This window comes from Grampus griseus (assembly GCF_964374135.1).
Source record: "Grampus griseus genome assembly, chromosome: 2".
Classification (NCBI taxonomy): Eukaryota; Metazoa; Chordata; class Mammalia; order Artiodactyla; family Delphinidae; genus Grampus; species Grampus griseus.
The window spans coordinates 75,935,949-75,950,336 of record NC_139018.1 but is presented as its reverse complement, the minus strand read 5'-3'; the positions used below and the strand labels follow the sequence as shown (position 1 = coordinate 75,950,336).

The window sequence follows — 14,388 nt, the reverse complement described above, 5'->3', positions numbered from 1 at the left end:
ATCAGTTATACATATATATATCTCCATTCTTTTTTAGACTCTTTTCCCATATAGGTCATTACAGCGTATCAAGTAGAGTTCCCTGTGCTATACCAAAAACTACAGCTTTAATGCCTGTTAGATATCTCCATCAATGTGCCAATTATTTTTATTACAACACTTTCGGTACAACAGCACAATGTGCCTTCTAATGATCAGTAATTTCAAAAATAAATGACTAAATATCAATGTGGAAAGAGAATTTAAATAAAGAGAAATTAATTTAAGCATTTGAAAGAAAAAACACTCAAAGGAACTGCTTCACACAAGAAGTCCTCTGACAGGAACTATTCCAGCAACAATTTCCCTAGAAGCAACAACAAGATTCAACAGGACACAACTCGAACTGGATCTTTGTCAGCTTACAGGACTTATCAGACTTTCAACATCAATGAACAATATGTTTTGTAATCAAGGGTAACTGATGCAACTCTCCTAGTTTTATACACAGACCCCCATGAATATTCACCCAACTTTGAGCCTTGTACTCCTACCAGAAAAAAAATGTTAACAGATCTCTGAGTAATTATAAACTATGCATGACAGTTTATAGCATATTTGAAAGAGCTGACAATGTATCTGAGTGACATTAACAACTCTATCTAAAATGGTAGTTTTACGTATGTTGGCACAATTTATGTTAAACTCATTTAAGAACTTCCAACATCTATTACATCAGGAATGGCCTTAAGAACAAATAAAAAGACAGGCCTAATTTACATAATTTATGAAAAAGATAATTTGCGTTAAGACTACAGAATCCAATCTGCTGTCTCCTCAGAAGACAGCATACTAAAATATAAGCGACTCAGTTAAATTTTAATATTTGATTATCCTCCAGTTTTTTTTGCGGTACGTAAGCCTCTCACTGCCGTGGCCCCTCCCGTTGCAGTGCACAGGCTCCGGATGCGCAGGCTCAGTGGCCATGGCTCACGGGCCCAGCCGCTCCGCGGCATGTGGGATCTTCCCAGACAGGGGCACGAACCCGTGTCCCCTGCATCGGCAGGCGGACTCTCAACCACTGCGCCACCAGGGAAGCCCTATCCTCCAGTTTTAAAGATAGAGTATTTATAATCTTTGGGATTTGATCACCAATACCCACAAATACCCAAGCAAAAATACAAATCACTCTAATTCTCCTAACAAAACATCATTTATCACTTACTTCCTGATATCTAAAATATATATATCTCCTTAAGAAACACCCAATGCCTTCATTCTTAAAGTTTCTAACAAAAGTCAGGCTAATGATGATTAAAGTGCGTAATACCTTCATGAAATATTCTGGTCTCCTCTCCCACCTCTCCCATGTCAAAAAAGAGAAAAGAAAAGAAGAAAATAGTACTTGAATCTCAACTAGCCTCCAAATCTACCCCACTAGTTCACAGGGAATACAGGTGGCAGAGGAACATGCTAAACAACACAAAATACAACCTGCAAAATCTGTGGTCTAAAAAAATTTCCAGTCTGTGGAACACTGATGAGATTATTTTAACTATTTTAATTATAAATGGTATTGTCATTATATTTATAAAAGCAGTCTTTATATTTTACTGATATACTACTTTCTTATATATGTATATTTGAATTAAAAAGTTCCATAACACAGAGTAAACAAAAAAGTTGAAGTAACTACTAAACAGCATGTCTAGAAAACAAACACCAATCAGTCTTCATTTCACTATGAAGACTTCTGTCACATAAAGAACTCTAATTATGCTAGAGATGTTAGTTTTTGTGGAGAGGAATGGTGGGGTGTCCATGATTCCCTTCATTTTGATACTACAGGAATATTCATGCTCTAAAAAGACTGGGAATTCTTGACTGATTAAAAGCATGATAATATTTGAGGGTTATTTTATAATGCAATCTATCTTCCACGTTGCCTTTAGTCTTCATAACAACTCTATTAGTAGGCATTATTATCTCCATTTTAGGGATAAGAAAACTGAGATGACATATATGACTCTGGTCATAACCTTTTCCACTAAGTGATTAAGTCTTTGGATTCCTCAATTATTTTCTCTGCTCTGTATCAGCTGCCTCCCTAACATAACAATAGGTAGTAGAAATGTCAAATTTATATCTTGAAATATTCATGTGAATTTCATGTTCTTCAGGGTATGACTAAGGACTAAAGTGACTAAGTAGACAGATTTAACCTCCATTTACATAACAGGAAGCAGAGCTTTCAGCACATCTCACAGCCAATTTCCTATCTTCTTAAGAATCTAACAGCTGATTCAGGATGTCTTAATCTTGTGAATAAAGTATCTTCAGGATGACTTCTGAGAGAAAACTATACCATTTTCCTGAGAAGTTTTTCCATTCTTAAAATGTTCGTTTCCCCAACAGACCTCAGTATATATTTAAATGAGCTCTTTTCCAGGTACTATTTGGTTACTCCATCACTCATCAGAATTCTTTTTCTACTGAGATTAGAATGGAAGATCAAAAACATTCCTTTTCACTGACACTCCATAATATCAAGCAATACAGAGAATAACTAAATTTCTCTCTTGCCTCTTGAAAAACTAAAAAGTGAGGCCAACAGTGGTAGTGTCACTTTTTTTTTTTTTTTTTTTTTTTTGCTGCGGTACGCAGGCCTCTCACTGCTGTGGCCTCTCCCGTTGCAGAGCACAGGCTCCGGACGCGCAGGCTCAGCGGCCATGGCTCACAGGCCCAGCCGCTCCGCAGCATGTGGGATCTTCCCGGACCGGGGCACGAACCCGTGTCCCCTGCATCGGCAGGCGGACTCTCAGCCACTGTGCCACCAGGAAAGCCCCCATGTCACCAATTTTTAAGACCAAATAGCAGTGGTAAGAAATTTGAAGATATTTCTGCAAACATCTAAATGATTTCACTCTTCTCTGCTGTCTCTAACTCTTTTACTCAATTTTGAAATTCCTCACTTAAAAGAGCTTTTCCCAAACTTATTTAGAGTAGGATGATAAAGGGATGGTCAAAGTTTCACTGCCTCACCAAGACAACTAAAAGTAAAACTTTAGAGGACAATTCTCATGAAGGTAGAAGTGTACACTGTTAAAATTTTCTATACACTCAAAGTCATACATAACTTATCCCTATCCACACATCTACCAATTTTCTTATGACTTTTTCAAATACGAATGCTATTCTGTAGGCACAAGAAATCATAATCATTGTTCCAACCTCCCTGCCTTTTAGAACTGTATCATCACCCCCAATCTACAATACAAACACTTCAACATTAACTTCTAAAGCAATCTGTATTGTTAATTCATTATATATGCTTATTGCATCCTATTTCATATTGGTTGGTTTGCTCAAAGGAGACTTGGATTTTTAAGGTTAGGAATCATTTTTTACAGTTTTGCTGCAATCCCTTACAATGCAAAACCAAGGGGCCAGTATGCAATAGGGAAATAATGAAGAGAACATGATACTGCTAATTTAGTCCCATTTCATCATTAGGCAAGTCAGTCCTTACTTTTATGTGGCAAACAAATTAAAACATTTTCTCTGACAATATATATAAACTGATTCTTTGAAATCAACAGAAACGTCACCTTAGCTAGTCTACCTCTGACAATTTTGGGGAAGGTATTTCTTCATTATGTTCTGGCAGAAAGAGGGGGTTTTATTTGAAAACATGTCTGTTATTCATTACTACAAAATGGAACATTACTACGCAATAGAAAAATAAAATGGTTCTCACTAGACAGCTTCTTTCTGGAATAGACAAAACATTTTAAACATACCTGTCATAATAATCCCGTTGAAAGTCATAGTCCAAGTCAAAAGAGGAGCTGAAAAATAAATACCAAAGAGGATTAATTTGGAACTGTTGATGTAAATTCACAACAGCCAATGGGAAAAAAAAAAAACCCACGCTAAACCAACCCAACAAATAGATCAATAGATTAGCATGAACTAACATCCAATCATAACACAACAGATCTCTAAATTCCAATCACCTTAGGTCACTGGCCATTCAGTGGCCAAACTGCAAATTTAGGTGTAAGATTGCTAAAATGTCAACACACAACATTAACAGCTAAACTAAGAACATGGAAAAATACAATAGTAAATTAAACATTTTTATGTCATCCTCCTTCCCTCTCTCCCTCCCCAGCTTCTTAGAAGCTAAATAACTCCTCCTGAAGGACTGTAATTTATGCTTTAAATACCAAACTACTCTTTAATAGTAAAAACCTCAGGGAATTCTAATAATTCTCTGGGAAATGGGGTAAAAGGAGGTATAGTAACACAAAATTAATAAAGCATTACTTTCGCACATATAAAACATACTACAGTTAACCCTCCCCACATCCAGAAAACAGATAGAGAAGATGCCCACTGATGGACACAATGCAGTTATAAATAATAAAGTTCCGGACCTGAGTAGAGGGGACGGAGAAGGGTGTTCTGGTACTGACCCGTACATCTCCGCTGCAGATCGTTTCACACCTGCTTTTCCTCGGTTCACTTTTGGCTCTGCAGCCAGATTAATATCTGAAAAAAACAAAAACAAAAGCTTTAATGACACCTCCGTTGAGGGGGGTAGGGTGGGGTGGGGTGGTCCTCAAACTGCAGCTTTTTAAAGTGTACATGGCCATACATATCAACAAAGGTCAAAAGATATACCTCACCATTCCTTGTCATATAAAATAGGCTCAAGAATTTTTTACAAGGTTTGGACTTAATCTTCCATTTCTTTGTCCTCTGTTCTGTACCAACAAAGCATTCATTATGCAAAACACATTAAGTTTGTCTCTGGTACCTTCTACCCTCAGCTCGCACACTTCAATGAGAAACTCTCACCATTCAGAGAGTGCTCACTCAGTTACTATCAAAGAAGAAAAGTATCAGTGACCAAGTTGCCTTTCCAGAAATGATTCTGTGTATTTAAAATAAGCACAAATATTAGGAATGACCTCAGAGATATAAATATATAGCAATTCATGAATTAATATGGTTGAAGTACGGCACCCTCAAAATTATCCCCAAAGAGGAATTTTTAATTCTCCTTACAAACAGGATAACCTGAAAAGTTGCATATAAAATACTTAAGAAATACTGTGCAAGGCTGCCCTGGTAGAGCAGTGGTTAAGAATCCGCCTGCCAATGCAGGCGACACGGACGGGTTGAAGCCCTGGTCCGGGAAGATCCTACATGCCGCGGAGCAACTAAGCCCGTGCGCCACAACTACTGAGCCTGTGCTCTAAAGCCCGCACGCCACAACTACTGAAGCCTGCGCGCCTAGAGCCCGTGCTCTGCAACAAGAGAAGCCACACAATGAGAAGCCCACGCTCCACGATGAGGAGTAGCCCCTGCTTGCCGCAACTAGAGAAAAGCCCGTGCACAGCCACAAAGACCCAATGCAGCCAAAACTATAAATAAATAAATAAATTTATAAAGAAAAAACAAACGAAACTCTATTTGGAGAAACTACTAAAAAAAAATAGAGAAATACCGTGCAAACAGCGAGATGCTTAAGTAAACAACCTTTACATGCATGCATACACACAGTCCAAGAAAAGGGAAACACGCAAAAAAAAAAAATCGTAGTTTCCATATACAGCATAATTTTTAAAATACCTATGCCAGAGTACCCAGCTGCTTGCCATGCCACCCACTACCTATGAAAGAGTTCATGTTCTCCCTCCTATTTTAACAGGAGACCATGTGTCAAAAAACAATTAGCCAAAAGCTAGCCAGCTCTCCAAAACTCAGTTTAAATGACTAATTGAAAAACAGACGTTTAAGTACACTGTCTATTTGGTAAACACCATTACATTTATGAATAATCTTCAGAGTTCTTGGCTCACTAAACATTTCTAATTTTTAATATGTAATGTTTATTAACAACCTTGCTTTTTACAGTTTTGACTTTGGAATCTTAAGATTTTACAAAACTAAATATAGAATTTTAAAATCAATTTAAAAATGTAATAAAATGAAACAGAACTAAATTATATATCAGTTGATTATACAACCTTATAGAATAATTATTTCATGTGATTCTAAACTATAGTATAGTTGACTCTTGAACAACATAGAGGTTGGGGCACTGACCCTCTGCACAGTTGAAAATCTGCATATAACTTAACAGTTGGCCCTCCTTATCCATGGTTCCGCACTGGGGGATTCAACCAACATTCCTGTAATACTGTAATACATATTTATTAAAAAAAAAAATTCCACGTATAAGTGGATCTGCGCAGTGCAAACACATGTTGTTCAATCAAAGGAAAACTGTACTAAGTCAATATCCAAAATAGAATATACAGTAATAAAATGAACCTCAAATCTAAAATAACATTTAGTAATCTTAACTTTGGTAAAAACACCTATGATTGTTTGAAACTGCGGTACAAAGCGCACATAAAAGCATACGTTTTGTTTCTTAAAAAAGTAATGTGGGGCTTCCCTGGTGGCGCAGTGGTTGAGAGTCCGCCTGCCGATGCAGGGGACACGGGTTCGTGCCCCAGTCCGGGAAGATCCCACATGCCGCAGAGTGGCTGGGCCCGTGAGCCATGGCCGCTGAGCCTGCGCGTCTGGAGCCTGTGCTCCGCAACGGGAGAGGCCACAACAGTGAGAGGCCCGCGTACCGCAAAGAAAAAAAAAAAAAAAAAAAGTAATGTGTCCCCTATTCTGCCCAAGATCCAACTGAAATTCAGTAACGATAAACACTCCTGGTATAACAGGTTTCTAAATAACTCCCATTAAAAGGAGCCAACAGTCTTATGAAAAAGGGACAAACTCCAGGATAGATCAAGAAATACACAGATGACATGGAGTATCCTGTAGTACCAGAAAGCAAGGAAGCAATGCAATATTAGAAGAGTAAGGTCTCAAGGACACAGGAACCAACTTGAAGGTTATCGATCCACTGGCCAAAGACGAAATATCCTGAGCTCTAAAGAATGATTTGCAATGGACTGAACATATGTAATACGATCTAAAGTTTAGAATATAAACTGTTTATCAACAGAGATCAGATCTCATTTCTCAAAATCTGAACATGCTAGATCACAGAGAACCCTACTGGGAGAAACCAATATCTAAAACAACCTTTTATTGAGTGTAACATACTGAACTAGAAGCTTCTCGTGAAACATCTCAATTAATCCTCTCAATTTATCTAATTTCTCTTGACAACCCCGAAGTATTATTACTCAGGTAAGAACAGATAATAAACTGAGGTCCTATTACCTTCATTTTAACAAATGAGAATATTAAAGGCTCAGCCAAACTAGACAGACTGCCCAACACATAGTTGTGAGGCCCCAACATACAGCCCAGCAATCTAACTCTAGAATACATGACTAAGCTATACTGTCTTCACCCAGTCGACTGTGCAGTAAGACACAGCCATTTAAAGCAGCAATAGTACCTTATGAAATATCACTCCTATCTCCCCTACCTTACTCAAGACTGCCAACTAAGAGTTATCCAGTCTCTACTATCACAAAACGGCCTAATAAGTATAATCCTCTTTAGCCTATGAAACCTATAAACCCAACATTTTTATTAGGCTAATGTCAGTCATAACATCCAGAACACCTCAGACTGTTAAGTTTATGAAGAGGGAGACGAAGAGAAGACATGAACAGAAAAACTCTCAGATCTGAATTATATAATCAATGATATAATCAATATAATCAATGAAAAATTAATTCAACCCAGACCTTACCTAAAACCTGGCCAGCAATCATTCTGCCATCTTCTCCTGCCACAGCAGCCCGGGCATTTCTCTCATTAACATACTGAACGAAGGCAAAACCCTTATGAACAGAGCAACCCACGATTTTGCCATATTTCGAGAAGATTGCCTCCACATCAGATTTCTTGACCACAAGAGTATTGAGATTCCCAATGAATACACGGGAGTTCATGGAGCGAGGATCCGTCTTGTTGGTAACATTGCTGGCCATTGTCTTTGATGGTAAGGTGCTTCACAAAGCTGAAAAACTGAGAGAAAAAACGGCATTCAGGTGAAAAGATGTTAAAAACAAAACAATCCTTGATAAAAACCTGTTCTACTCTTATTTTGAACCACTGTGACTACCTACTACCTTATTTTGAACCACTTTCAGTCAACTGAAAAGGATCTCATAGCAGCAAGTATATTACTATTCAGAGACTAGAGCCCCCTGAATAAATCCTTATAGAAATTCAATCTCCTCTTCTGTAGTATATTCCTGCTAGATTATCCCTTGTGGCGGGGGGGGAGTCCTCTTCACAGATTATTGGCAACACAATCTTCTTGGGCATTATTAATTCCAAGTGACCTCCCTGTTTTAAAGTCCTCAAGGAAATTAGAACCCCCTAAGCTCTCTACCACTGACTTCTTGTTTTTCACCTTCCCAGTCATGCTAACCTAACTATTTCTTGCCATCTATCATCAATAACTCCACCTTCTTGCACACTGTTTTTACTAAAATGAGTCTCACTCATTCCCGCGGATACACAGAACTCCAAATTCTGCCCGCAAACCCTTCTTCAGCTAGATGAATGTGGACCTAACACACTACCCTTCAAGTGTAATTCACTTTATTATACAAAACCAATAAACAGAACCAATTGATTCACTCTGGAAATAATCTATTTCCAGGTACTTCAACTGATTTATAGTATGCCATAGATTATCAATACCATCTTTTTTACAAAATGTAATGATTCTTTAGTTTTTATGTGAAAATATAATACAAAATATAGCTGGGACATTTAATAATGCTGGATGGTGATGATGATAAAACTACCAGGTAGAACACTGCGTGAATCAAAAAAGAACCCAGGAGACGGGCTTCCCTGGTAGCGCAGTGGTTGAGAATCCGCCTACCAATGCAGCGGACATGGGTTGGATCCCTGGTCTGGGAAGATCCCACATGCCATGGAGCAACTAAGCCCATGTGCCACAACTACTGAGCCTGCACTCTAGAGCCCGTGAGCCACAACTACTGAGCCTGCGTGTTGCGACTACTGAAGCCCGTGCGCCTAGAGTCCATGCTCCACAGCAAGAGAAACCACTGCAATGAGAAGCCCACGCACCACAACGAAGAGTAGCCCCCCGCTCGCCGCAACTAGGGAAAGCCCACGCGCAGCAACAAAGACCCAACGCAGCCAAAATTAAATAAATTAAATAAATTTTAAAAAAAAAAGAACCAGGAGAACCAAGGAAGAGGATACAACTTTCCTCAGACCGTTTCAAAACAAAAATGATCTTTATGTATGTTGTAGAGGCACAATCCTGTAATTACATGGAGACTCATGATATCATTTTAAAGTGCAGATGTTTTGACATTCTTTAGCTTTTGTATCAGTCTACTGCTCCTTCCCACACCAAAGTTAAAGAGTTTAAGATGGATCCGCCTTAGATTTAGTGTAACATTCTTAAGATTATTTCCCATTCATCCCTTTGAAAGGTTCCGACAACATATTAAACAAAAGATACCCGTGTCTAGTATCTCTTAACTTTCCAATCCTCAAGATAATCGTAACAAACTAGTTTTCGTGGATTATGTAAAAATGTTTTATATATACATACATGTAAAAAAAATACAGTATAATATTTATACATGACCACCACCATTCTGACCCTTAAAATACCTAGTCATTTCATAAGCATACTGATTTTAAAGCTGTAAAGCGCCTATCCTTTCTGAAATTCAAGAAACAGCCTGTCTTTACTTTGCCTTCTAATTACACCTTTATAAACAGTTAATTTTTTGACTAAGCAGTAAAAATTTACCTCACAGTGGCTAGTGAGAATCACCAACAGCCTTTCAACTTAAGTGGGAGCACCAGAAAGTCTTAGAACACCAAGAGGACTCAAAACAGAAACCTACTAAAAGGCCTAACTGGTTTCAAATACTTCTGCTTGGCTCTTAAGGTTTGCTACTAAGTGGGGACTTAAGCCAGTTTTCAGCAAATGTTTTTCACAAACAATAAATATACCAATAGCAATTACACGTAAAATCTCCCTTTTTAAAAAAAATTTTATACTTCGCTCCGTTGGGTCTTCACTGCTGCGCGCGGCTTCCTCTAGCTGCGGCGAGCAGGGGCTACTCTTCGTTGTGGTGTGTGGGCTTCTCACTGCAGTGGCTTCTCTTGTTGCGGAGCACGGGCTCTAGGCACACGGGCTTCAGGAGTTACGTGGGCTCTAGAGCGCAGCCTCAGTAGTTGTGGCGCATGGGCTTAGCTGCTCCGCGGCATGTGGGATCTTCCCAGACCAGGGCTTGAACCTGTGTCCCCTGCATTGGCAGGCGGATTCTTAACCACTGCGCCACCAGGGAAGCCCCCTCCCTGGGTTTTAAAGAGAGTAACAACCATGGGTAAAGCACGGACAGCATTTACAACAGAACTTTGTGTCAAAGCATCCATCCCAACCAAAACTCCAAAATGCACGCTGCTGAGGGCAAGCCAACAGCTAACACACACGGTATCTATCACTGTGGGAGAAGCAAAGAGAAGCAACGGCGAGCCTAAAAGACCCAGAAATTGAAGAATACCAAAACACCCAGGTAGTATTTATTGGAAAGGAAAAGGGAATCAATGTCAGGAAAAGCAGTTCCAACAGGGAGAATTCTGCCTGCTCCAATAGTGGGTGAGTACAAGGTACTGCAGCTTAACGGTCTGAAGGTGCTAGAGCAGCTGAAGTCTCTATAAAATCTCAATACCAACTCAGAAACCCCATATGCACCATTCCTTTCTCAATCCCTTTCGTCTCCCTAAAACTCCTAACTTTACAGTAAAATCACTTTCCTCCTTTTAAAATAGTTCTATTACCTAAATGTATATCCCTGCATAGTATAGTCTTACCCATTAAAACAAGTTTGGCGTGTTTTTTTTTTGTGTGTGTGGCACACGGGCCTCTCACTGTTGTGGCCTCTCCTGTTGCAGAGCACAGGCTCCAGACGCGCAAGCTCAGCCGCCATGGCTCACGGGCCTAGCCACTCCGCAGCATGTGGGATCTTCCCGGACCAGGGCACGAACCCGTGTCCCCTGCATCGGCAGGCGGACTCTCAACCACTGCGCCACCACCAGGGAAGCCGTGATGTGTCTTTTAAGGCTCTTTTTATAAGTCCCCCTTTAACTTAAAATTTATCTGTTGAAGAATCCCGGGCATTTGTCCTGCAGTTTTTTCCAGAATTTCATACCCTCAGTATAATTCCACATATACTTCTGTCCTTTGTATTTTCAGAAATTGGAGGCTGGGACCAAAGGCTTGATTGATCAGACTCATGTGTAACACTTCTGTAAGATTATATATAGGTGGCATTATCTTTTTGTGGTTAGTAATGCTAAAATTCTACCAGATCTCTCTAGGCATTATGGTCCCTCAAGATTCTAATATATTACTTAGAAAGAACTTGGAAAATAGTTTATCAGTTCTTGCATCTTAGTAACAGTTTGCCTGTGTCCTTTATATTTGTCAGTTTCACTGGGTATAAAAATCACTGAATAACATTTTATTTCCTTAAATATTTTATTCCATTTACTTCTGGACTGTCACAGAATCATTCTAAAGTGTAAACCTTGCTGGCAAAGTTGTATTTTTCTCAACTTAAGTAGAAACTGCAGGGTTTTTGCTTTATGTAACTCATTAAGCTTTTTTCTTTTTCTTTTTAAAGACTTAACAGAAATGGAATAGTGTATCTGAAGCTGCCTCATGGGTCACAGAAGTTTACACTTTGGAGTCACCCTCATGAGACAGGTCAATTCCTCCTAGATAGTATCAGTGAAGGAAGAAATGGGAGAAACTGTTCTGACTGGGTTAAAACTCAGACCCAGAGGGTATATAGTCTTAAAGAACTATATCAGATTTTAAGTGTAAAAGCAAGTTGCAGAGAAAGGGGTCAGTTTTTGCTTTTTACTTTATACAGAGCTGTAGCATTAGCTTGCACTGGGTTGGCCAAAAAGTTCATTCCGTTTTTTCATACGATGGTATGGAAAAACCTGAATGAACTTTTTGGCCAAGCCAACATTCTACATGCATTTTTGTAAAAGATTTTAAACTCAGTATTCTAATTACCAGCAATTGCAGTCTTTAGAAAATTCACAGATTACTTTAAATGACACGAAAAATTACGATAAAATGTTTACGTTAGAAAGCAGTATATATAATTGTACAATACTTAACAGGAGGCATATATACCTACCCACATAATAATTGTGTGCTTAGGAAACACAGGGCAGAAGTATTTAAAAATATTGTTCCATGGGTACTCTTGTGGTTAATCAACTGTTACCACCTGCATAGTTTTTTATATTACCCAAATTTTCTACAATGAACATGTAAGTTTTTTGTTTTGTTTTTAGGAAAACATTTTAAAAGTCAAGCACCTAACTCCTAATCAGGAAATGCATTTGAGAGAAATAAAAAAGGGCCCGTCACATTAGTAACAACAATTCAGGTTCTTTAAACATTTATTTTTTAAAAACTTTCAAATGTTTTGAGAACATCCATGTACTAATGTACACTAACAGTCTTAACAACACTGTTACATAATGAAGTAACATTAATTCACATGAATTAGTTTTAACTTTAACAACCTATTCTACTGTCTCCGTGAAGAATGTCTAGTTCACGGATCCAGAGTTTATAAATCACAACTTCTTCCACTTTTTGAAAATCAGATGTTTCTGGCACATCATAAACACTCAGCAATTTCTGAGTATTCTGGTCACACCCTGCAAAAGTTTTCTCAGCAAAATCATTAAGATAAATTCATTCTTTTAAAAACTCAATACTGAATACTACAGAAGAGCTAAGTAAATAGAAGTACATAGAATAAAAAATATACAGAATCAGTTTCTTTCCTAAAATTGGTTTCAAAGAGTAAAACCAAAGGGGGAAAGATTTTTGAAATGATTATGGTCCCCTGGATACTCTGCGTCCTGTTTAATTCAGTAGCAGAGATCAAGTGGATCTGGTTACCAGAAAAGCAGAATTCCACCATAGCACAGACAACAGAAAAAGACTGAGTATTTTCCTAGAGGCTATTGGGTGGCAGTACTCAAACCTCTAGCTCATGGATGCATGCACATGTGTGTTTGCATAATATTTTTGTTGTCATCCCAGGTTCTTACTTCCACAATTTTTATCATCAAAGGATCACTAAGACTGGTGAGTAAAAGTCAAAACCAGGAATGCTGAGTTACTTTTATTGCTTTATTACACCAAAGGATCTGTGTGTCCATTTGACCATGTTTCATGTTGAAGCAATAAAAGCAACAAGAGATTTTAGTGGCAGCGTGAAGGACAAGAATTATAGAAATGTATTTCTATTCCCACTTCTACCATCCCAGTCATATCCTAAAACAGAAAACACAAAATCTTACATCTAATTGGAATGCAAGCAAACCTGTCAATTCTATTTCCAACTGTTCATTCTGAACCTGAGCTACTGTGCTCTCTGCCCTCTTAAGAGGCAAACCTAGCTTGGATTGTCAATCCAGTTTAAAATCTGGGAAATGTTTATAACAATTACTCCATTTCTCTTAAGTTCACATTAAAGAGCAAGTAAATTCTGCTGGGAAGAAATATGACAAGGTGGGAAAGGCAGATTGTGCTGACAATCATAAGACGTTAAGTTTCAAATGGTCCGGAAATGTAGGTTATGAAGGTCCTGGAATTTGCTGGGAGCTGGGCAAGAATCAATTCATAATTGGAATCAAGCTTTCAACTCCCTTGTCTTTATGTACTGGGCACTGGAACTCCAACTTTAGTGGAAAGGGGATGGACGATAAATACTTGACAAAGCAGTGCCACTCATTCAGACTGTGTTCAGTATCATATGTAGGCATATTTCCGGGGAGGATGGAGGCGGGGGGAAACACACAACAGAAAGTAAATCAGCCACAAGATATTTCTACTGAGTTTTTCAGTCAGTCCTCTACCAATTTGCCCTATTCAACAGGCTACTCACATTATACTTACTCATATCACATTATCCGTTGGACCAGAAAAAAAGAAATTTAAAGATGGCATCAATACAGCTTATCAAATGTCAGATATACTAACTAGAAAACAAGGGAAATAACTTACCTCGGACTAGGAAATTCAAAACCCCACCTTAGAATTTTATCACTATCCCTTAAAACCTAAAATAGCCTCTACATTCAATTTAAATTAGATGCAACTGCCATATGCCTAATACGCTATTTCCCATCTTTCTTTGAAACCTTTTAAAGAGAAAGTGTCACCAGATGGCAGCAATGAGTTGGCAAATTTTTAAGATGATGGCAATCAAGTCCAAAGACTTCCTATTTCACAGTTTTCCACAATTTCTTATCAAGCATTTCTCAGTACCTTTTGGATACTATAAATAAATATCTCTGCCTACTTAGAGCAGCATCTCC

General features: G+C 38.4%; 1 protein-coding gene across 8 annotated transcripts in view; it reads right to left on the bottom strand.

Annotated features, from left to right (window-relative positions):
* The window catches only part of HNRNPC (heterogeneous nuclear ribonucleoprotein C), a 47,350-nt gene that overhangs the window by 13,497 nt on the left and 19,465 nt on the right, over positions 1-14,388 (bottom strand). For 6 of the 8 annotated variants that reach the window (XM_082648963.1, XM_082648960.1, XM_082648961.1 and 3 more), the window contains 3 exons: positions 7,718-7,995; positions 4,419-4,533; positions 3,780-3,827 (listed from right to left, as the gene is read on the bottom strand). In XM_082648963.1, the coding sequence (XP_082505089.1) occupies positions 3,780-3,827; positions 4,419-4,533; positions 7,718-7,958 (404 nt within the window). In that variant the 5' untranslated portion in view covers positions 7,959-7,995. The remainder of the gene's footprint in view (positions 1-3,779; positions 3,828-4,418; positions 4,534-7,717; positions 7,996-14,388) is intronic. The other 2 variants (XM_082648965.1, XM_082648964.1) reach the window with 1 other exon arrangement.